Here is a 25,294-nt window from a genome sequence, read left to right on the forward strand (position 1 = left end):
AGTTTGCATATACCTGCTTACCCATTTGTGGGCTGAACTGTAGCTTTGGCCAGCACTTCAACATCCCCTGCAGTTTAACACTCATTTCTTTGCAGTGTCACAGGGCAAAGGGCAGGATTAGTAGCAAAATCCTACACTCTTCCCTTCTGTTTTTGAAAGGAAGGATTTTCTGCAACAGAGCTCTGTGCCCTCTGAACTTGCTTTGCTGACAAAGGCAGAAACTAAATCCATCAGATTTCATGACACAGCACAGGACTTTTGTTCAGATGGGCATTTCCTGAGCTGTAACAGGGCTGGTAAATCCCTTCACAGTCATGCCATGGGTAATGTTAGAGAGCATGAAGGTCAGCATCCATTTACTGTCACATTCAAGCAGGAAGCTTTAAATTATTCAATAGCTACTAAATCATTATCAAGAAGCTTTGTGAAATATGCCACTTAAAGGAGGTAACAAGGACAATAACTGCTATCAGACAATCTTTTTAATTTCTAAGATAAAATGGTAGTTTGGATTTTAAATGGTATTTTACCAACAGTCAAAACAAAAAAATTTCAGAGTAATTTGTTACTATGCTAACATTAAGATAAAATTTTGGCATAACTCTAAGACCTTTGTGCAGACTACCGTACCACTGGGGATATCAAAGACTCAATCCTTTCACCACGTTCTGAAAATTTAGCACGAGAATTCTGCTCATCTAAATCAAGGGGACTCAGAGGAAACTAACTACACAGGCATTCCAAAATGGCAGTTTCCAGGCTACTCTGAGTTTGACTCCTTCTCCAACATTTCCCTCTACCACCAGAAAAAACAGAAAAGGCAGTATTTTCATTTAATTTTGAGGAAGAAACACTCTGTCTATTTGAGTCTGGCATAGTTAGGATTATTGAATTTTAACACAGATTCTGAGGAAAAATAATAAATTTAAAAATAAGAGGATAGCTATTGTTCAGTTTTCAAGGGAATCCTGCTAATTTCCATCTGCCAGCAGCAGAAGCTGGTTATTACTGTCATTACAAGTACAGTACATTTGTGCTCACTTTGCTTTCATGAATAATTAGTGGGTTTGCATTGCTCTTTTTAGACATGGGTGTTTACCTCCTATTTTCATGTTCAACACTCAAGACTATTTTGTTGTGATTTTGTTTGTTGGTTTGGCTTTTTTTCCCCCTAAAGAGAAAAATACAATTTATTGTATACTTAAGATCTTTTTACCTTACAATAGGTTTGGCTGACTTCGAAAATGTTATTTCTCGTACTGGCTTCAAATCCCACGTACTCCACAGTCTGAAAGAAAGAGCCATTTTTCTTCACACTTGCTTTTACAAATACTTCAGTGATAAACAATCTATTTAGCAACTGCTATGACTGGGAGCTGAGTAACAGCTTGTCCACCTTATTTAAAGCCAAATACCAGCGTGATGTTTGGCTACATGCTCTCAAACTGTGATCCTAAGTGATAGAGCATTTTAATAAATAAACATTTCAAATGCTTACCTTACAACTCCATTTTCAAGGCCCCCTGCAATCACATTGACAGACACACCTTCAGGCTGGTTAGAGAAAGCAACAGAGCAAATACTTTCCCTGCAGTGCACGTGTCCAACAAGATCACCATTAACTGTCCAAAGTCTCAAATCACTGCCTCCTCCAACTGCAACAGAACATAGCATGGGAGTATTAAAAAAATAAATCTAGACCACAGTTAAGTCGATAATATTTAAATATTCCGTGGTAAAGAATTCAATTTCTTGAGACTTCATAAGGTTTAAATGACTGAGGGATGTCTGCAATTACTTCTCTCTCTCTGAGACAGGAAGCACGCAAACCTCCAAGTCACTGCAGTAATTTAGAAGCCATCACATCCTATTTCTGGAACATTTTACTTACAAAGCATTATGTGAATTTACTGTTAATGACTGGTTTTCATGCACTAATGGGGAAGGCACTAAGATGGAATTCATACTAGCTATCTAAGCAGTTGCTTCTCATACCTTAGCTTGCATTTTAAGCAAAATACTTTAAAAATAGCAAGCATAGTTTTCTTATCTGGTTATCTGGGGTTATTTTATTCTATTAGTGAACTAACAACCCAATTGCTGCTTTTGTCTTGAAAGGACTTGTCTTAAAAGGAAATGTAATGTCCCCTGCAAATTAAAGAATACAATGTTTTGCAGGACAAAAATTATTTTGTAAGCTATAGAAATGGACTTGAAAATTCTAAATATTAGTTTTCTGAACATGCCAGAAAAATGTCCCCTTGTCCTTTAATACCCCTTGCTTGTGCTCTGTAATACATGGTACTCCCCTGAATAATTGTACCTTTGACAACGAATCTCTGTTTAAATGATAGCAGCCAATGTCACAAAATTTGAGTCTCCCAGGCATCTTTGGAATTTCAAGTCTTTTAATAAAGACACCAAGGTGTTGGTCTTCATATCCCTACATCAGATTTAAACACCTGCCTAATCACTTCTGGAGAAATTTTTATGTTACTATGCAAAAAAAAAAAGCAAAATGTTGTTCTGTATGACTGAATGCATCCTCAGATGATTCATACACACTCAGTAACTAATTTAGTTATAAGTCTCATGATTTATTTGGTCTGCAAGTCAAAACAGCTTTCTTGACTGACAAATATACCTGAATCACAAACTGTTGCAATATCACCAGTGGTTTCACTAGCTGAAACTGCAGTCACAGGACTCTTGTGTCCAGCCAGACTCTGGACATAGCACAGCCTGAAGAAAACAAAGGGAACAAGCCTAAATTTCAGAATCAAATGCAGAGAAGATTTTTTGAGGAAAATATTAAAAATAATTACATTAATTTCAATTAACATTTTGCAATAGTTATGCTATTTTTTTATATTCACTATAAAATCTTAGCACTTTTTAATGAGAAAAAACAGGAAGGATTTGATTTCACAATAAGATACACACTGAAAAAATTAAACTATTTTCAAAGGTGCAAAGATACCCAAGAGTGGGAAAACCTGTATTTATAAGAAAGCTGTGGGGAAGAGTTACATATATACTTGTACCTGTTCAAATCCCATATTATGCAGGTTCCATCTTTGCTGACACTTATCATTATACTGTATGGTTTGCACACAAACAAGCTTGTTATTTCTGCTGTGTGTCCATACAGATGGACTTGCGACTCCATTTCTATCTCTGAAGGCTGAAAAACAGCAAGATAAGACAAACTCTCATGAAATGGAAAATTCACGTCTCTTTTTCTAAAAAGGATAAGCCTAGTTTAAGTCTTGGATTTCAAAGAATGGTTCCCCACTGCTTTTAATAACATCATCATTTTGGCAACTATATTCATGCTTTATTATGTTTAACACATTATAAGGTGATAAGACATAGCTATCATTGATGCTCAACCTTTTGCTTCCAGTGTTTTAGCCTCAGCAAACATATTGATGTGATCCGATGAACTGGAATGAAGAACTATCTAGTTCTGTCTCAGTTACACAGCTTGAACTTGGCTGATTTGTTTTCTGCAAGACTGCTTTTTCCATACAACAGTGAAATGACAGTTCTCAATATTTTAGCATCTAGTGGAAGCACTTGGAAGCATAAAAGGAAAACCCAGCTCAGAAGCTGTCACTCTGTACAGCAAATTACTAGGAATTCCTCAGCTTGGTGCCAAGTTCTTCAATGACACCAAGTTGGAAAAACATGCAGGAAGTCAAGTTTAAATACGGAAATTGCTAGGTAAAAATTAAAGCAGCAAAATTTGACACCAAACAACACGCTGTATTCAAGTTATATAATTTGAAATGATTCAGACTTCCGGAAAACTGGCTAAGTTGAAGGAGCTGCTTAATAAGAATGCTAATGCTTTACTTAAGACAACTTGCTGTACAGAGATTAGAATAATCTTTGTAAAGGAAGAGAACAGTTTTCTGCTTGTTTCCCCAACCATGTCAGAGCACATTATCTGCATTTTTTATGCTGGTACAGGATGCCTACCTATAGCAGGTCTACAAAAAAACCTTGAAAGTTCTAACAGACAAGATAAAAGTATATATATGCTCAAGTCATGGGTTGTAGAAAATTTACATCTTTGCACAAAAAGGGACAATCTAATCTATGTAATACAGCAAAAGACAATGCACGGTCTGACAACAGTAAGAACTGCTAATTTGCTCTTTCTACTGAGCATCTCATCCATGTAAGACATTTATGAAAGTACCCAGGTGTCATTCTCAGTGACACTTCACATATAAAAATCCTTCTTTAACCCTTTCTTAGTTAAGAGAAAAAAATTACACCAAAATTTTCTGTAACAGCAACCAAAAAGACTTGTGTTTTTTTTAAGAACTGATTTTGATAACCTTTTTACTGTGCTCCTCCCACTTCCTTTGAAGTGTTTCTTCTTGATCTGCATTTTGACACTTGAACTGAAAGCAGCACCCAGCTTTAGCAGCTTCTCTCTACCATACTAATAGCAGTGGCTTATTGATTCTTATAGTGACAATATTGCAATGAGACAACCTGGAATTCTAACACCAACTGTATTATGTTATATTAAGTTAAATAAGTAATGAAATAGGTATTTCTCATGCCTAAAATGTTTTCCCCTTCTTACTTTCCCCATTTTTAGGTGAGAACTCCTAAAATGGTAGCTAGATGTGGGAAAACACACATATACATATCTACCTTTAAACAGCAGCTCTTCCTGCCTACAGCACCTCAAGTAGGGAATTGAAATGATCACTTCCCAGTATTACCCAAACAGGTCCTTCAAGTGCACTCTCTGTTTGCAAGACACCTCTAACAATCAGGAAGTGAAGGCTGAAATAATGTGTACAACCAGACACCTGTGGCTGAGGTGTAACTTATTGTCAGCACAGATCACAGTGTCAAAGCAGTACTTCATGGGGTTTTCACCATCATAAGGCAAGGATAAACAGAGCACCTGAAGCACAACATGGAGCCATTTTTTAATTCTGACAGTATGCCTTTGAGTGCCCATACACAATTAACAATATTAATATCTACTTCATGCCCATGCACTGCATTTATACAAATGTGAAACAGGGCAAAATATTCATGTTTCAAGTACTGCATTACCAACTGTTCACTTTATCACTGATCAGCTGACAAGATGGATACAGAGGAGATGTCAGGAAGCACATTTGCATTCCCTGCAGCCCTGATTTGGGTAACTGACTCAACAACAGGAGCTACAAAACTGACACAATGTTCAGCAAAGATGGTCTCAAAGAACATCATCTGCGCAGATGAACAAAAATCACTTTTTTCTAGGAAACAGAAGGAACTCAAGAACCATAACTCCACTTAACTAGAGTTTCTTTTCCGCTTTGTAGAAGGCAAGTATATTTAATTTCTATTTAAAAAAAAAATAACTGGAATCCAAGTCTCAGTACAGGTTTTACAAGTTCAGTATTCTGGGGAGCAGTTAAGGTGCCTAACTTATGATCCAACTAAACCTTGCAGGCTTGACGCTCTACTTCATTTTCTATACTCAAGGTGCTGCTGAGCTTTGGAAGTATGAGTGGCAGATCACCAGAAACTGGAAGAAAGCCAAGAGGAAAATTTTAAAAATCACTGTGTTTATGTTCTTCTTAGCCTAAGCATCTGCTGTTTGCCACTGCTGAAAACAGAAAACTGGGTAGGCATAGCAGATCATTCCAAGGTTCTCTCTAGCTCATGCTAATGTGGGGATTCAAGAGCATCAAGGGGTACAACACCAAATATGTTTGCCAATACCTGTATCAAGCTACATCTAGGAAATCAGTTTAGTTCAGTTGCTGCTATGGGTAATACTGTAGACACACTTAAAATGAGCTGTTAGGAAAGTTGCCTACCCTTTGTTAAAACTATGGAGAAGTTACTGCTAGAGAAAGTATGGAAGATTCAGATGGAAGCTTCAAAACTCAGAATCAGATTTTAAATTTGGAGTTCTATTTATGCTTTCTATTTTTTCAATTTATACCACATTTATTAGCAAAGAGTATCAAGGGACTTTCTACTACTCTCAGTATTTTCCACTAACAGATTAAGTAATCCAAGTTACTTTCTCCCTTCCCTACTTACAACATTTCCCCTCGGAGAATATGACAAAGTGAAGAGGTTTGGTGGTTAATATATACGGTGTCTGAGAATTCATCCTGGCTCTCTGTAGTTTAAGTGCCTTCTGCACTTGAATTATTGTTTACTTTGGGGAATTGCATTCCACAGCCTCAGTTAAAGCATTGAAAGGCTCTGTCTCCTTCACAGAAGGAGTTACTCCTTAATGCAGGGAGCTTCACTATGCCAGAGAGCTTCAGTTCCAAGCCCTGTCCTGAGCACAGTCAGAGCACTACATGCTGTGCACTCAGGCAATGAGGGCTGACTAAAGGCTAGCTGTATGTAAACAGCAGCTCAAGAAAAACATGCAAACAAACATGCTGAGATGTCAGAGGAGCCTTCAAAAATAAATAGTAAAAACTCATGTGATTCTTTTAGCAATTATCCAGAACATGGCTATTTTTCTTATTTTTCCTGTTAAAAAAAGACTGTAATACTACATGCTCTAAATCCTTTATTTTAAGTTCTATCCAATGTAACTTACCGTATTGCTGGTGAATCTGTTCATATATGCTGTGATGACACCAGATTTACTACCTGTGAACAGCTGACAACTGTCTGGCACCCAAGCACAGCTTGTTACCTTGAAAAGACAAAACAAAGCCAGGAAAAAATTAGAACAGAAAAACTATTCTAACTGCTGCTTTCATTATGCCACAGCATTTGGTCAAACTGATTCTTTATTAGTTATCCTATGAAAAACCATGTAAAACACCTAAACTAAAGAAATACAAGAGCTAAAATATAACTGCTCTAGGTTGTATTTGTTACTATGTCAGAAACAGAATAAGGAGGGAGTTTTATGTAGCCTGGAATTGACAGCTAAAGAGCAGTGAACTAGTATAGACTTCAAGATCATCCACCAAAATCTTTTTGGCAGGATCTTACCAGTCACTGGATTGTGACAGATTATGCAGCTTTCCCTAACTGTCTTTCAGACAATCTTTTTTTCAAATAGATCCTAAACTGTAGTGGAATTTTTCTTTTAATCTATGTTTTTCTGTATTGATTTTTCTTGTGACAGAACTTAAACTATTTAAATTCACAGCAATATTATATAGGAAGGAAAAGCTACAAAAATCAAATTAATTCAAAAGGAACCTTTATCTAGCACAGGAAAACAACAAGGAGCAAGATACAACAGTGAAGCCATGAGGAACACATTCCAAAGGAAATCAAAAAGATTAAAAGGAGTTGTGATTGGATGCTCATCTCCAAAAAAAGCAAGAATACACCACTGCCAAGTCAAGCCACTACTTAAACTACCAATATTAAATTGAAGAGCAAGAGACTGATTTCGTTTTACCTGATGGAGCTGTGAGCTCTGTATAAAATTCACTGGAGGTTCACTTTGTTTGCTTTTCAGTCGTAAGATGTTATCGGCATATCCCCAGCTCAGGATCGCTGACCACTGAATGTCTGTGCTGTGCATGCTCCTCACCCCTAAAGGAAGGCACATAGGATTGTGTCAGGTGCATAGCAAGATTCAATCACTTTAACAGTCAACAACAAAAGTCTCAGCTTCATGTTTTATCACAAGCTAAAATATAACCCCCCCAAAGTTTCAAAATAAGGTATTGTCTGTAGCGTTATTACAAACAGTTTTCAGAGACCAAATCAACATTCCACTGTCTCCAAAGACAATTTGTGACCTGGATAACACTTTTTTGAAGAAGAGTTGCATCTTTTGATGTTTTTGACAACAGGAAAAAGAGATAGACAATACCTCCCACCTAGAGAAATGAGTGCTTGTAACTTCAAGTAGAGCGTTACTTGCTTTTACTGACTCCAATGTGATTTATTTTTAGTAAGTCTGCACTGTATATGTCACCAGGAAAACAAAAGATTGTAGAACTTGTTTGTACATTCTCAATAAGAATCCCTCCAAGAAGTTTAACTGAAAGCAGAAGATCCTTCTCCTCTGCTTTTTAGTTGTTAACTTTTCTCATTATCTGCCTCTAAATTCCATTTATTAAGTTTTCTGTTGCCACATGAGATTTTTCATCTGTTCTTCAGTTCTTGGACCCAATCTGCTGGCAAGTTCTAAAGTTAGATTCTCATGCTTCAGTCACTTCAATGAAAAATATGAACTCAATTACAGAATGCCTCTACTGCAGAGTTTTGAAAATTTTAAGTAAAATCCATCCTCCAGTAAAAATGCCACACAATGTGGAAGCTGTCAATGGAGTTACAATTTAATCTTTGGCAAAAGCAACTAAACTTGAGAAGTTTGCTGAAGAACAATAATAGCATTAGATTTAAGGCTTTTTTGTGGCTCATTTCACATACATCGTGCATACAGAGATTAAGCACAGATTCATACCTTGCTCCTTGCTATATATCATCAAAAGGCAAAACTTGCTGGACAAACCACAGATAGCTTTAGTTGGTAAAGCTTGGAGAGAGCCAAACCTTTCTCCATGTGGTTGGCTAAAGCAGACAACAGGGTCTGGAGCACTTGGGGAGCCAACATATTCTCCCCACTTCAAGCCTTTTATCCATGGTAATGGACTCTAAAAAACAAGCACAGGTAAGGTTCAAATTATAGAATTTTCAGAAAAACACGATTTCATTAGTAAAGGAGAATGATTAATGCCAGTTTCCTGTAAGCAATCACATGGTAAGGACAGCTGAAGTCTTTAGTACCATCAGTTAAACTGTTAATTTTAAGGTAGTTCTATTCCTTCTTAAAAGGTATAGGCAGCAAACTTCTCGTTCAGGTAGTTTAGTGAAAAATACAGATCTCTACATCCAAGGATGCAGTTTTTGACTGAACTTCAGGTAAAACAAGTGTCTGAAGTGAAGAAAGTCCAACTGTTCTACAGACAGTGAAGAAGCCGAGGATGGAAGAAAGCACAGTATGTGTTTGCCTGCAATAGATCTGCACACTGATTCCACAATTCATCACCGAAAGCATAAAACTGGTTAACTGAAATGCTGTCCAACACCTATTTGCCAAAGCCAAGGTAAACTCAGATCTTAGTTTACACAAAACAACCACAAATGCATGAAAGCAATTTTCACTATCACTTACTAATTTTGTGTATTTCCTTTACAGTACAATATAGGAAGTAGTACTTTTAGGAAGACAATTCTAAACCAAAGGTGCAGGGTACAACAATTGCAGCACACAGATATTAATTAAACCATCTTGCAATTGAAAATTACATACTGGATAAATGATTTCTTTAGTGTGTTCTCTGGTTTCTCTGAAAGCAAACTGCACTAGCAATCCCATGGCAGCAGGAAGTTCTCCTTCCATGATAAGCCTGGATCCAGGTCTACTAACATGTGCTGCATGAAACAGCTGGCGAGGTGTTTGCCCGTATGTTTTTATCATTGTTTCAAGGGCTCTTCTCTGAACAGGATCTTCAACAGCAGAAACATCCATCCCAAAATAGGTCTAGAGGCAAAAAAGAAAGGGGAGGGGCAAGAATAAGCTTGTCAGGTTTGTCTTTGGGAAAGATTTTGCAACACACACACACAAACTCAGAGGCAGACTATTCAGTTGTTTGCTTAAGGTGTGGATCAGAAGCCATCACACAAGGACTGTGCTGACTTAAGAGCCACAGAGAGCAGTAACCTTGTCACCTCCTCTTTACTGGAATAAACTACCACTTCAAGGATTATCATGTGAACTGCTCCTACACATGTGCTATGACTAATTTCTGTCCAAGAGATTTTGTTTGAGACTTTTACCAATCTATGCAAAATTGGAAGGGTTGCTGATGATAAAAGAATTGGAAAGAGTTGGAAAAGTTTATTTTCTTTACCTCTTTTTAACGAGCATATTAAAACTCTCTTTTGGGGTAGGGAAGAAAGAAACCTCATACTTCAAGAGAGTGGAAATTATTTCCTTCTATTTGCCTTTTTCATGCTTCTTCAATTGTGCACCACACACTTTTCCTCAGTCACACCAAAGGCCTTGACTTTTCACTTTAAAAAATTATTAACATGCAAACTTAATATTTGAAGCTCAAGTTACTAAATCAATACTTCAGCACAAAAAGAATAAAAGAAAGGCAAATATTTGAATGGCTACTTGAAAAAGCCATCACTGCCATTTTATTAGCTTTTCTAGCCATAAAACAAACACTAAAAAATATGAAACATTTGAATGCACTTAAAACGAGGACTTCCTGCTGAGCAAACCCTGTGATGCTAAGGATTGAAGCTAAAGAATGCAATTCAAGGTATCCATATGGCAATTAAGCTGTAAAACTCTGGAATTCTTTAATTTAAATGAAGACTTATTTGAAATCAAATTTACTGTAGAGAACAGCACTCATTAGAGGGACAGAACACAGGATGTGTATGAAGGAAAACACCATGAGCTCGGGACACACAGAACTATTTTAATCCTATCAAAAACTGCAGCAGCACCTGCCTAAATTAAAAGCTTTTGAATTAGGCAGAAGCAGATACATACAGTTACAACAGACTACTGTAAGGCATTGCAAACAACTGTCCACAAAGTCTAAACCCCAGACCTGATCATCCCCCCACAGCTAGCTCAAGGCAAGAAAGAGGAACAAAAATTCACCAAGTCTCACAATACCCCCCAGGATCTTATAGTTCAACATTGAAATAGTTAAAGCCTTTTCTTATTCGTCAACACTTCATGAGCAAGGGATCTTGTTTCATGCTTGATGTTTTCCAAGTAAGTAAAATCCAACTCTCCCCCATTAAGTTACCAAGGACAATGAACAAACACACTGTTTAACAAATACTTACTGCAGGATGAAAGACATTAATAGCCTGAACAGAGGCCTTGCCTTTTTGCTTATAGCCAAACACCAAGTCAATCCAATGACAGATTGTCTGGGAAACATGATCAGACTCCAAAGCCTGACGATGAATCAAGATGAACAGACGAGGATCATTACGGGCCCAGGGTGGAAGATTGACATGGTTAACTCTGTCACCATTTTGACGCACTCCAAAATCAAAACCTAGAAACAGTGGAGTGAATATTCCAACATTTTAGTTGACAATAACTCCAAAAATGTCTACAGGGTTCTACAAAACTCAACGGTTAAGCACAGTGATTAACAATCAACAAAGCAGCATCACTAACAAGTCCCTCCAAAAGACATTCAGCTGTACATACTCATTCAAATGGGAAAATGAGAAAACAAAAAACTCCTTTACCCTGCTGACAAATTAGGGAATAACTTAGCTTAACTCCTACATAATAGCTTTTTTACCATATCCCACAAATTCGTGCCAGATTTCTCCCATACATCTACTACTTAGCATATTCAGCCAAGGGATATAAATGTTCTCAGTTTCAACCCATAAGCTCAATCATACAACTCTTTTGGGTATATAGCTCTGTTGTCCTCTTAGTATACCTTCTCTGTTAACTAGAAAGTCGGGAAGGTAGAAAAATTCTGGTATAAGCTCCTTTACGTCAGTCATTGATTCATACGAAGAGAGGCGCCAGGTTGTATTGGTAGAGTGAAAAGTTCTGTCTGGGATGTCAAAACTTTGATCTGTAAAGAAATCCAAACTCATTTGTTACATTGATGATGGACACTAACAGTTGCACATCTGCAACTTCATGTAGTTAACTGCTCTCTAGTTAGCTGAGAACATTTAGAATTCTCTTATCTCAATTGCTATGTGTTACACATGGACTGCAAGTCAAACAGAGGTCAGCTTTTTATGCTCCAGAAACTAAAGTATAAATATCAGATGACCAGCTTTATGGTCTAGCTTGATAATTTCAAGAATGGATCTACTGTTAAAGCATACCAGATTTAATTTAACCAGGCTCAGCTATCTGAAATTGGAAAACCTCTGCTAAATAGGGTAACATACAGCATTCCTGGGTTATTGGAACAAGGCCCAGATGTAAAAGGCAAGGACAAGCAAATGCAACCTTACCTTGATAAGCTAAAAACATTTTAGTAAAAGGTGGCAGCCTAACTAGGAAATGAAGTACAGTTCCACTGTTAGAATAATGAGATCCATAGTGATATGGTTGCACAGGGGGCATTGGATCATCCTCTCGTGCTCCTTTACGGTACTCTTCTTCTAAATACTAGAAAAATAGGAGAGAGTAAAGAAAAGAAAATCAAAAATCTCCTCCTTAGATGCATTCCAGCAACAAAAATAAGAGCTTGCCTAAAATCTTTAGGAATAAACTCTCAAACTTTTCAGAAACATGCATTCAAAAGTGATCTGGAATCAAATACACTTTTAAGTGTCTAAAGACACACAATCACTTTTACAATCCAGTTAGGTATAGAAGCCTTTAGCCAATTTAAATGACCTATTTTCCATGATTTATTACTGTTGCTTTTCTCCACTCCCCCATCTTGTTTTCTAACAAAGCAGAGTCATGGAAAAAACAGTATTTGCAAATAATACAGTAGACCATGGTGACACAGACAAGTTTGAAAGTCCAGCTGCAGATGCTTTAATTCCCCAGTATGTTGCTATTTCCTACAGCCTTTAAAGCATTTTAAAGGGGAAAAAAAAAAAAAAAAGTTCCATTATCATAGTAGGGCATGTTAAAATAACAGAGTACTTGAGGGAAAACAGACTTTCTGTTATGAAAAAGAACAAATAGCTACAAATTCCACCAAAGTAATGTCAACTAAACAGCAGTAAATGATCTTCCTGATCTTTAGGGAATCTTATGATCTTAAATGTACGCACATTCCCATATAAGGTGGAACCCATTTAAATTCCTCAACAGTACCACATGGATGGGCTAAATTGATTTGTGATTTCAGGTATAGGAAAAAACACAAGTTCCAAACATGTTATAAAACAATTCCTAGGAAATGTTTCCTGGAAAATATACTGGAAATAAGAGTTCTGTAGCCATGAAATACTGTATTTGTGGTTTCTTCTTCGCCAGTAAAAACATGTTACAAAAACTAAAGCCACTATGTCATTTATACTTGGGACAAAGGCAAGAAGAAAAAATTATCCAAATTACCTTGTAAGTATCCACATAACGATCCTCTTTTTCTTTAGACTGCACAGCTATTGGTTTGACCAGATTTCTGCAACAAAAGCAGAACTGATATGTTGTAATTTTTATTACAAATTGATTCACATCATTAAGAATAACACCTTAAATATAATGAAAAGGACAAGGAAAACTAAAGATTTTCAAAAATATTCAGAAAATAAAAAAACCAACTTTCTGTTAGTGCTAAAGGCAAACTCAGATCTACAGCCCAGCAACAGGCAAGCAAATGCCAAGCTCCTCAGTCAAATCAGAGGCATCCTATAAAGGCAAAGACTTAGTACACACAAATGTTAAATCAGCATAACAGAAATTTATTAGGGTGGGACAATTCACTCAAATCCATTCAAGTGAAGACTTATCTTGTAACTGGCCAAGTAATTTATGATATTATTTCTTTTTCTATTTAATTGTTTCTAATTGGCCTGGAAGTCTGTAATCATATGAATTTAAACATACAGCTTCTATATAATTCTGTGAATTATCCATAGCCTATTAAGACAGTGGAAGTCCAACACATTGCATTTGAATCTACACACCTGTTTTATTCCAATATCCCAGGCAAAGCAGCCACTTACTGTAAAAGCCCAATTAGAGATGAGGCTTGTCCCTGTATAGCTCCATTTGTGTGTTTGTGCAGTTTAGTACAATAAAGCTAAAAAGCTATATAGGATGATCAGTTCAAGTATATGGAAAAAAAAGTTTAAAGCATTTCATATTACCTATATACCGAGGGATCATTTAGGTCCAGCGTTTCATTGGTGTAGTCAGAAAGTATAAAAGGAAATACTGGATATTGCATGAGATCATTGAAGGAACGACCTGCATGTTTGTTTAAATGAGTCAGATATTCAAAGTTAGTAATCTGTCCTGTGCACCACAGGTGGGTCAAAGCAGTAATGTTTCCATATTCCAAAAGGTTAGGCAAATTGTTAGTCAAGATGTTGTGGTACACATCATCACGGACCTAGAACAAAACACCATAGATTTAGTCATACAATTTAAAAGTTTAAAATTACCAAAAGTAAGTCTCTCTCATTTTGTATATTTCCAGATATCTGCTGTAATAGAATGTCTAGTATCACTAAGATTTTTTAATGTCTTAAGATATCGGATATGTGTTTTACGACATGCCTATGATCATCCAGAAGCCCAGCTGAGCCAAGTTCTTTCAAAGGTATTAGGCAGAATTTAATTAGTCCAAGCAACAGGTTTCCTTAAAAACCTAATGCCTGAATATACACGTTATAAAGACACAGCAAAATTATTTATGGTGTATTACTCTTCATTGGTGCCACAGTACCTTTGTATTATCGAAAGCCAAGAGCAAAGTTCTGCCATTGGTTAGAAAGATTTCTACAGCATTGTCTCTTAACTGCCACCAGCGCTTATGAACTTCCTTGATTTCCTCATAGGTCCAAGAAAACGATGCTGGTTCTGTTTCTCCATGAAAACTCTGTAGAATTTGCAATTTGGAAAGTTGTTTTAAATAGTGGATTTTCCAAACAAGAAACCCTCCAATGTAGCCAGTTTATAACAATACAGCATATCATAAGGCAAAACTTAATTTTAATGGATTGTTTTAATATGATGTGAATTTCTTTAGCTGCTTTCCCCACCCTCCACTCTCCTCAAGGCAGTGGGTAGAACATGACACATGCTCCTCAGCTGCTCCAGTTCCTTACCCAGCACTAGCAAGCAATGCCACCTTTTCCATGGCTCTTAAGCTAAAAATATTGGACAGCCAGTCAGAGCAAGCAAAGCTTTGTTGTGAATTCCAGCTCTGACAGCTCTGTGAAGGACACAGCAGCTGCTAGCATCTTAAACCACAGGAACTACCTGTTCAGTACATGCAAGGAAGAGCTCTATAAAAGCAGTATAAAGCTTTCAGTAGTACAATCCGTATCTTGATTATTTTTACATGTTTGTTGGATGTATGAACAATTTACATATTCGAGTCTTTGTACATCAGAAGGATTAGGTCAGCTCCCTTCTCTTTCATGAAACAATCCTCTTGTACAAGAAAAGGAAGGAGCTAGAACATCATATATAATGTAAAATTCAAGAATGAGATGCTGTGGAGCACAATTCATACACCTGTGACTTTCTGCACTTCATAGTGCCCCAGCTTCCACTGAGGCATGTTCTCAGGTGTAGACCAAAGCAAACTCTGTGCACTTTGCTGATAAACTCAAAGCAATGGACTGCAAGGTGCAGAAGCCTCTCATTCCTCATTCCCTCCCAGCATCAGGCCCACATCTTTGTTTTGTTCTATCACCACAAATTCCATAGCCAGGGTCAACAGAAGCAACACAAACCAAACTAATCAGTTCGGCTAGCTTTATCCAGAGATCTCTAGTACTACTGCCACCGATTTCGTTGAAGAAGCAAGCTACTCACAGCCATAGTTTGGTAAAATTAAAGCTGGACAATATGTTCTAACACTTACCGAATTTTCAATTGTGTCTGAAGCATTATCTTCAACAAAATACATGCCACATTTTCCTACAGCAAAAATAGTTATGAAAAGGTACGTGATATTGCACAATGCATCTTTGGGTTTTATAAACAGCATTCAGGAGTTAATAATGCTAAGAATAGTACCAGGGGCAAGACAGTACTTGACAGAAATACATTTATCATCCCACATCTTTTAGCAAGTGGTCTTAAAACTTACTGGCAGTTCAAAAAGCATTCATGAAAACAGTAGAGAAGAAAGGCAAAATTGATATATCAAAGTATGTAATCCACAGAGTCAGGCAACAACTCAATTACTTCTAAAAAATTAGCCAGGTTTATATATACAGCAGACTCTAACACCAAAAATATATTTATAAAGACTGAAAATTCTACTTACCTAGCAATAGTTCACCAGCAGTCTCTCTAGAAGGTGCTACACTTATACATCTTCGATTAACTCTGAAATATTTCAAAGTGGAAATGCTTATGGATTAGGGAAATGCCTGTCCTTTCTTTATGGATTTATGTACCTTTCAGGAGACCTAAAACCAACCTAAACCAAACAGCTTCCAAGGTTACAACTGAAGAAAACTGTCCAACAACATGACTAATGGTTTATATCCCAAAGAGGGAAAGAAAATCGAACCTCAACTTCCTAGATGTGCTTATGAGTGTATTTGCACTTATTTCTTTCCATGTTCTCTGCAGTTATTTTAGGCTGTATTAGTGCCTGTAACAGGTGGCAAATTTACACAACTGCAGAGTTGAGTAATGCAGTGATAAAAGCAGAGGACTGAAAGACAATTTGCTTTTGAACTCTGATGGAAAGACCTACCAGATCTTAGATATCTAGGACAGGCAGTGCTACTAAGTGAAAATAAGATCTCACCAGGTTATCCCACAAGTCCTATCCACAGCACACCAGATGGTATTTGGTAGCTCTAGTCTTTTACTTTTGAGTAAAGCAAAATGCCTACTATTTTTGACACTAGTCTCATTTCCCACTTGATTTTTTAAAAAATGTTTTTAAGACAAAAAAAATGTTTTTAGACAACTGTTTAATTTGGTTAGAAAAAGACAGGAAAGGGAAGCAAGTGTTATCCAACATTTACCTTATATGTTCACTTGCAGCTTTGTCCTTTACAGTAGAGGAGTGAGAAGAATGTGTTTTGTCTTCAAATAAATAAGACAATGGAGTTTTTATCACACCTATAAAGACATCACAAATAGTAAGGTAGTAACAGTCATTACAATTCAGACATTATGCTACATTCAGCATTGAAGATGTTTTAATTACCTTCCTGTTTTTGCCTGTCTGGGAGAAGATACTTGTTTGGAATAGTTAGGTAGCACCTCTGCAAGCGGCGCCTCTCTCTGTTTGGGCCCTCTGTTGGATCCAGTTGCCAAGAAGTTGGGTAATAGACTGGGTCATACCAGAGTGCTCTGATAAAAAAATATATGTTAGGAGTATGGCAGCTGAGGCAATATATATGCTTATTAATTCAGCTCTTCTTTAACTAGTAGAAAGACAGAAGTTGCACTGAAGTACACTGGGGAATTTTTTCTGAAAAAATATTAAAAGACTGAATTCTGTAGTTTATTTTCATGAGCTATTCCACCAAATGACTTTTCACAAGCTGCTACTCTAAGACTGTTCTTGAAGTTACTCAGTCTAATGAAAACAGCAATACAATGCATCCAACACTATTTTGAAAACTCTGCTGCTGCAAACATGACATAATACTAGTTCTGCAATGGCGAAAATACCATAGATTGATTTCTTATCAACATTAACATCCTCTGTTCTACACTATTTAGTGAACAGAGTATTTAGATGCTAATGTGAGTAACATTACCCCAAAAATACTTCTTTTACTCCATCTATGTTGTGCAAAATATGAAAACTTTAGGACACCCTTCATTGTATTAGGCACAGCAAAATGTTTATGATGAAAAAAAAAAGTCTAAATGGGATGGAAATACTACTTGGCAACTGACCCTAAAAGATAGGGCAAAAAAAGAAAAAAATCTAATCAAGTCTTTCACAAGTGCAACTATCAGATGGTTAGCAAGAGGAATTCTTATTTTAATATCTCCATTTCATATTCCTCTAATTAGAACAAGAAGCACATGTCAGGCATCAAGTCCCTCTCACTTCTTCACTGAGATGAGAAAACTCACCGATCATGGGTAAGCTGCTGAACAAGTTCCTGCCAATGTCTGCTGGCACTCAGCTCTGCCTTATACATCCCCCTGATATGCTGGATTACTTTCTTCCTCTCCATTCCTTGTGACAACGACACAGCTTGTGTGATGTCTCCAGCTATTTTAGAAATGTCTTTAGATTTTGTATCTAGACGCTGAAAGAGACTGAGGAGAGGAGCTGTGTTTTAAAATGCCAAATAAACACACTGAAAAGGGAAAGACACCAAAACGCCTCATAAAATACAATCAGTTTGGCAGTAGATACGTAGAGTTCCAGTTACAGCAGAAGTGGAGCAACTTAGCCTACATAATGAGATTCATGAGTACCTTCTGCTTCTTAGTCATCAAAAAACCTATTACTTTTGGCCAAAGACAAGCCAAGCCAGTCAGAAGATCAATGGCTATGCATCAACGTGCTTGACTAATTCATGTATACTCGTTACAATAAAAATCTGGAGTATGGACACTAATTTACTACTGATTAAATCTCCTAAGTCATTCAACATAAGAAAGTCTTAACACTTGTCTGCCATGGACTTGACTAATGTGCCCTTTACAGCTACTGCACTTGCCTACTTAAAAGCACATTGTGTGTACATCTCAAATCTGATTTTTACGGCAAAGCCTGAAATTTAAATTAATGGAAAACTCAAACTACCACAATGTACTGAAATTTACAATTACGCCACGGAGCAGTAGTCTACATAGCTCACAAAAATACTCACATGGTATACTGAATACAATATTTCATTTGTTGAAAATCAGGGTTAGTTGCAGGAACATTTAATCGCACAGACCACAGCAACAAGGAGAGGTGATTGGACAGATGCAATAGTCATAAAATTAAGGGTGAAATGCCAAACGTGCAAAAAGCAATTCACTATTGAGGTTCACACAATGCCATTTATTATACAACCTACCAAAATGCACATGCCTATAATATAACAGTATGCTTAAAATCCTGAAAACTAGTGATGGTGTTAATTTGTAAAAAACCCCATCCATAATAACCACACAGGCAACTTTGCAATGGGAAGTGCTGAACAGGGAACATTTCTTTAAGTTCTCGCAGCCCCTCTAAGGCACTTACTTCTGCCGATTATTAGCCATTGTCTTCTCCCAAGCAGCTTTGTTTACACCTTCTTCCATCTCATATTTCTTCTGATCCTGAATGGAAGTTTTACACATTACTTTCTTTTCCAGACAGATGAAAATAAGGAAGGGGAGGCTAAAGGATATACCAGTTTTAAAAAGGAAGAGGGACAAAATTGTTAAACTGAGATCTTCACAGCATTTTAAATCAGCAAGGCTTCATTTCAGTTACTGCCATTTTTATTATATTTATATGGAATTATTCTCTTTGCAAGAATTTGAAAATTATTTTCTTGAAAATAAGAGATACTAGTAGTTTATTATGAACTCCCATCTTCCTCTGGATTAAATATGTTTAAGTGAGAAGCTTGTGAGCTTGCTGTGAAGAGCTGAGTGTATGTGACAGAAATATTGAGAACCCAAAGAGAATTCCCTAAAGCATAAGCCACGCACTGAAGAACACCACAATCTGCAGTTAAACCCTGACCCTATGTAAGACAATTGTCTCAAACACACCCAGTTTTTAAAGCAAAGTTTTTATTTACAAACCTCTTTCAAAGCTTTTATTAAATCTGGTTTTGGTCGTGGGCTCAGGGGAATGCATTTATAGCCACAACTCCTCAGTGTATTCATTAGGTCTCCTGCTGCTCTTTGTTGTTCTTTGGTCATTCCATCACTGTGATTGTGCATTAACTCATACAAATAGAGCACTAATTTAGGCCCATGCTAGAAGATGAAAAGAAGGAAAGAGGAGAATACAATGAGCGTGTATGGTCACGCTCATTTCCACAACACTGAGCAATATTTCCCTCTCCACTTTTATACCCTTTTCTAGTCAGACTGTGCAGATTTCTTCTAATTGTTCTCTAATTTAAAGAAAAAGACAGCTTTAATGGTTAAACGTAAACTTTTATAAAATTAGAAAAACATGCTGAATTTTATCCTCACATGATAAACTTTGCCCCAGCATCTTGTGACTTGTCAAACAGCTTGCAAGAAAATGGAGTGCCCCAGTACTCATCTCCTGAAGCCTTATTTTTACTTCAGGAAATATGTGCCAGAGACTTCTAATTTTGCCTGCCAAGAATACTACACCTCATTTGATTAATGAAATTAGAGCTGACAGATAATGAAGTTAAGCAGACATAAGCCATAAATACACTCAACATGACACTCCCACACAGAAGTCACTGCTCGTATATCAGCTCTTTTCTACCTGATAAAACTCATTTATTTTAATAACGTATACGTGATCAGAAATATATACTATATATTTCTATATTATATATATATTATATATATATATATATAAACTAATCCAATAAATACTTTCTCTCCTTAGTATACAGCAACTCAAACTGTGGCACGTCTTATTTCATTCTTGCAATTCCTGAAGATCTCAAACAGCAACATTCCTACCTAATTTCTCCCTGTGACTCTAAGACATGCTTGCTCTTAAGCTTGCACTAACATAGTACAATTAGAAGCTTTCTTCTGACAAACTCAGAAAATTAGGGAGAACATATTCAACTTTTTAGCTTAAGAACATGGAATACACAATCCCACTTTAAGAACTAATAAAGGTTAAGTAAGAAAAGAGAGTGTACTGCTTTGGCTTATGATTGACTGCTTCTTAAAATCTAGTTGCAATCAATTCTTACAAGCTTCAGGAAATCTACAGTTAAGAGCTCCATAACAAGGATAATTCCTTCCTTAATTTGCTTTTTTAGAGTACTTTAATTCCCAGCTTCCTCAGTAAAATCCTTCATGCTAAGACTAGTATCACCTTTTGTCTCTGCACTGACAGAGGATATGTTTGATGCAGAATGGCATCAACATACCCAGACTTAATGCTATCTGTCCTCAGGATAGTATAGCAATTGCAGAGGTACACACAGGTGTTTTGTTTGACAATTGTCATACTAAAATAGCAGTGAACAACTACCTACATACAGTTCTAAATAATTGCAAAATGTAGACAAAAAATTGAAAACAGGTTTTAAAAACTTATCTCAAAAACTCTTGAGCTTACTTGCAAAGTTGGGCTTAGACAGTCACGCAGAATCTCTTGCTGGTTTACTTCTTGTACCATTTCCAAAGCCTGCTTCCTCTCCTGCAGAGGCCTTACAGGAGACAAGCTATGCACAAGAAGCCTCCCAAGCTGCGTACGGAATGTGTCCTTACATAACACAACGATTCTGTTCCACTGCTGTTTTGGAGTGCTCATTCTGCTGGTGCCCTAAGTAATGGAGACAACTTTTTAATATTGCAGGGTTACGACTTCCTTCTATCAAGTTTTTCACATTACAAAATAAACATGGTTAATATGATCAAAATGCAAGATGAAGTTTTATCTACCAAAGTAATTGTTTTGGTTTAGTACAGCGATTATTATTATGGGTTAAAAGGCATTCTACTAAAACAATCCAGAAAGTGAAAACTGTGATGTAGAGGATTTAAAAACCAGAGCGATTTCTTTATTGCTCATTTTAATCAACAACCCTTTTACATTAATCACCAGTTTCTGAGGGATTACCTCAAAAGATAAGAAACCAGGCATTGAAAGGAGGTGTGTTCACAAGAAAAAAATTGCCATCTTTGAAAAGTACTACAGGTATGGCACAACAGAAAGATAATACACCTACCAAATATAGTTTTTCTGAGCTAGAAAGTAGGTAGAACTACTTTTACCAAGATGACCTAAGGAAGAGCAGTAACACACTTTGTATTATCCAAGCAAAAACTGATCACCTTGGGAAGGCTGACAAGCTAACTAACACCTGTATGTTAGATGACTTTCAGTGCTTTAGCAAGAATTGAAAAAAGAGAAAGCTCTCCTTTCCAACTCCAAAATATACTATAAACAAATTGCTCAAAAAATCTCCACCACCTGTGGATGCACAGAAGATCTGGTTTTATAGGCTTCAGCAAACCTCAGTGTTGAAGTTTAAGAAATCAAACAAATATTTACAGTACAAGAAAGTCTATTTAAATTCTATGTTCTTGTTCAAGCAGAATTTTGCTAAATGTAAAGGTAAAAATCAGAACAGATCCATTTTTTATTTTGTAACTGCAAAGTAACTGGGAAGCTGAACAGGGTTTTTACTGCCACAGTTGAACAGACAGAGGTAGTAAGAAAAGTATTTATGGATAGAATACACTGTGCCTGAAAGCTCCTGATAAATATGCTTTAATATAGACAGCATCTATTACTTACACTGGATACTTTGATTCCTTCCACCAACATTTTGGCCATTTCTTTAAGAAAAGGATTTATTCTGCTGGTCAGTTCTTGCTGGCTTTCCTCTTCGGGAACTTCCAGCTGGGATGCTGAAAGTCTGCTCTGACTTGTATTTTCTGTTATACCCAGTACATCAAGGCACTCTTCAGTAGAGGCTTAAAATTTAAGACGTACGTATTGATCAGTACCATCTCAAGCAAGACAATCCTACAAACCTCTAGTTGGCATTATATCAAATACTGCCTTTACTGATATATTTACCATACTTACACTGTCCCTTGCTTTTGCAGAATTTGAACTAGCTCTCAAAGTCATCAAGGCTTGCTAATCAATGTAGCCATTTCATAGAAAAATAGCATTTTTAAGGGAACAGATGCTCCCTTTGGAAGTTAAATCTTCATGCAATAATTCAGGCAGTTAACACATGAATGGACTAATATAAAAATAAAGTAACTTGTTCAGTTCATTCAGATAAAAACATTACCCAGATTGCCAGTTACATAACACAGAGACAAACCACAGAGAACGACGCTTTGTGGCTAAATCCATTAAACTTGTGTCAGTAGAACAACTTTCCTCTCTAACACTTCTGCATTCCAAAAGCAATAATTCATTTCTCATCAAAACAGAAATAAACCAAAAAGAAATCCTACCTAAATAAATGAGCCTGTTAACAGCCAAAACTGTCAGCCTCTGTAACCTTTGTGCAAACTCAGACTCAGTGGCTTGGATAGGATTTTCTTGGCTCATTCTCCGCTGCATCATCATGTTGAATTCCTCACTTGCTAGTGAGCGCATTTTCACCAGCAGAGCATCAGACTGAGCAAGGGAAAACTTCCTGGAAGCTTTAAGGAGAGAAGTATGAATAGAATTCCACTAAAATGCACAAGAACTCAATCACTCAGCAATTACTTTCATCCAAAGAGTTCACATCATTTAAAGAAACGAACATTTGAAATATATCAGCATCAAAGGGAACATATGTGTCATTGGGTGTTTGTCTTATTTTTAAAGCTTTTTGAAAATAAATATATAAATTTCAAATAATAAGTGATCTGAAATGACTTAGTCTCAAGATTAGATTTATTGTATGACTTCCATATCCTTGTGCTAAACATCCAAACCCACTTACTTTTATTCTTCTTTTTACTGTATAAATAGGATAAAGGACTGAAAATCAGTAATACAACAAAATATTTCAGAGTAGGTTCATCAGCACAAATGATGAGCCAGATATATCAGCAGACACATTTTGTACCATATCTATTGCCACTAACAGAAGCACAGTATCTAACTTAAAAGAATATTCCTCAGAATTTTCTTGAAATTAACTGGGAGGTCTTGATTGTGCTTCCTTCTTTTGGAAATAACTGTTTCTATTTACCTTTAATGCCTCAACAGGTTCACTAATATAAAAACGTTTTCATTGTACTGAACATATATATATATATATAAAAACATTTCACTAGGTTGCTAGGTTGATGGAGAGGGGTCTCAAAAGCTGACCATCTCAAGAGAAACATTCCCATAGTAAACAGGGAATAATAAGTGCTTGCCAGGTTTTTAAACTATCTTCTGTGAAGTGTTTAATGCAGCTTTATTTGTAAGAGACATACAAAATTAACTTACATCCAGACAAATCCAAAACCTTTACAGAAGGACTGACTAGCTATCAAATACAGGGAAACTATTACTGCTAAAGCTAGAAGTCAACACAGGTTTTAAAAACACAACCACAGTGGCACTTCCAAGTACAAATTTGGAGTGGCAGGTTTAGACAATTTCAGGACTGTCTCTAAAGAGAAGTCGTGCAACACAGCAATCCCCACATCATACCTGTGTTAGTTACAAGCACTAAATTGATTTTGGCATTACCTTACTGTGAGGTTGGCTATTACAAGCATTATGAGTTAGTTTAAAAACATCTTTACTAAGCAACTTGTGAATTTAAGAGACTCCCCAGAGAAGGCAATATCATGCAATCATCAAGTAATATATACAGGAGAAAGTACAAGAACTCTACACTTCTGCTACTCACCCGCGATGCCTTTGCGCTTTTGAAACATTGTGCGATGTGGTGCTGAGGGTGCTGGGGCTGAACTGGCCTGCTCCTGAGCATCTTGGCTTGCTGTGGTTTTTATTAATTCAATGGCTGCTTGAAGAACTCTTAACTGCAGAACAACTGCAATATCTAGAGAGAGAGGCATACAAAGTCTACATGACATGTTTTACACATCTCCAGGATTTTTTACCAGATGTTTGTAGCAAGTCAAAACACAAAATGTGTCAAGAACTATAAAACTCTAGCTTCCACAGGAGTCACACAAAGTCACCTCACTATTCCACAGACACAGACACTACAGAAATGAGTTCTCACAGAAAAGCCATTGAATTTGATTACTCTAAAACAAGCTAAATTAAACTGTACAGAATGTTTTCATTTAAATATTCTTAAAGAACTTTTACAGTCACTGTTCTTTCAGATTAGCAGCACACAATTCTTGACCACAAGGCAGACTCCTAAGGGAAAACACTAATTTGAGAACCACTTAAGAAGAGAGATTCACCACCAGAAAACTCCCCCTTCTCCCTCAGCAGGAATATTAAATAAAGAAACAGTGGGGAAGGAATTTACTTCTCCAGTCCCATGACCCCAAAAATTAGCAGACAACTTACTTTGCATCCTTGCATTTTTACTATTTTGGAGATGACCCAGCAGCACAATGAGGTCTTCAATAACACGAAAATATTGAGAACCTGAGGAGCTGCAGGCATGAATTGCAACTGCTACTAGCAGCTGTTGTATATCGCATGCAAGTAACTTGTAGTCATTCAAGGGAATGCTGCAAACAAAGTTGTAGTTACCAGAAACATGACAATTCTAGTAGATCATAACTCTTAACAAGACCCATTATTATTCCCCTTGTGACTTCTGCCAACTCTACCTAATATTATGTTGTACTTCATATATAAATGTCACTGCTGAAGACCAGAAAATTATAATTCAAGACATTGCTTTAGTGTTAATTTGGCAGATTGGATGCCTGCAAATTTTTGAGGCATTCTAATGTTCAGTGCAGCACAGTTTTATTGGAAAAGCAATGATGTATTACTATCAGATTTTTTAAGTCAAAGAACAACTCTGAAATCTCATATTTCTCAAGAAAATATCAGGATAATCTCATTTTATAATCATGCTGAAC

The 25,294-nt window shown here is 36.7% G+C and overlaps 1 protein-coding gene across 1 annotated transcript in view; it reads right to left on the bottom strand.

Annotated features, from left to right (window-relative positions):
* LOC102112723 (guanine nucleotide-binding protein G(I)/G(S)/G(O) subunit gamma-4) overlaps positions 1-25,294 on the bottom strand; it is a 94,213-nt gene that overhangs the window by 18,921 nt on the left and 49,998 nt on the right. Inside the window, exons 27-52 of the mRNA XM_014263509.2 lie at positions 24,768-24,934; positions 24,130-24,282; positions 22,745-22,936; positions 22,068-22,246; positions 20,883-21,089; positions 19,400-19,576; positions 18,849-18,925; positions 17,735-17,923; positions 16,851-16,996; positions 16,666-16,762; positions 15,951-16,012; positions 15,543-15,598; positions 14,397-14,549; positions 13,816-14,060; positions 13,061-13,127; positions 11,998-12,154; positions 11,463-11,603; positions 10,843-11,060; positions 9,281-9,511; positions 8,432-8,621; positions 7,415-7,551; positions 6,593-6,691; positions 3,045-3,184; positions 2,645-2,742; positions 1,499-1,655; positions 1,217-1,288 (exon numbers count right to left, since the gene is read on the bottom strand). Coding sequence (XP_014118984.2) covers positions 1,217-1,288; positions 1,499-1,655; positions 2,645-2,742; positions 3,045-3,184; positions 6,593-6,691; positions 7,415-7,551; positions 8,432-8,621; positions 9,281-9,511; positions 10,843-11,060; positions 11,463-11,603; positions 11,998-12,154; positions 13,061-13,127; positions 13,816-14,060; positions 14,397-14,549; positions 15,543-15,598; positions 15,951-16,012; positions 16,666-16,762; positions 16,851-16,996; positions 17,735-17,923; positions 18,849-18,925; positions 19,400-19,576; positions 20,883-21,089; positions 22,068-22,246; positions 22,745-22,936; positions 24,130-24,282; positions 24,768-24,934 — 3,807 coding nt within the window. The remainder of the gene's footprint in view (positions 1-1,216; positions 1,289-1,498; positions 1,656-2,644; positions 2,743-3,044; positions 3,185-6,592; positions 6,692-7,414; positions 7,552-8,431; positions 8,622-9,280; positions 9,512-10,842; positions 11,061-11,462; positions 11,604-11,997; positions 12,155-13,060; positions 13,128-13,815; positions 14,061-14,396; positions 14,550-15,542; positions 15,599-15,950; positions 16,013-16,665; positions 16,763-16,850; positions 16,997-17,734; positions 17,924-18,848; positions 18,926-19,399; positions 19,577-20,882; positions 21,090-22,067; positions 22,247-22,744; positions 22,937-24,129; positions 24,283-24,767; positions 24,935-25,294) is intronic.

This window comes from Pseudopodoces humilis, chromosome 3, assembly GCF_049639895.1.
Source record: "Pseudopodoces humilis isolate 2021_Gansu_Grassland_sample_001 chromosome 3, ASM4963989v1, whole genome shotgun sequence".
Taxonomy (NCBI): domain Eukaryota; kingdom Metazoa; phylum Chordata; class Aves; order Passeriformes; family Paridae; genus Pseudopodoces; species Pseudopodoces humilis.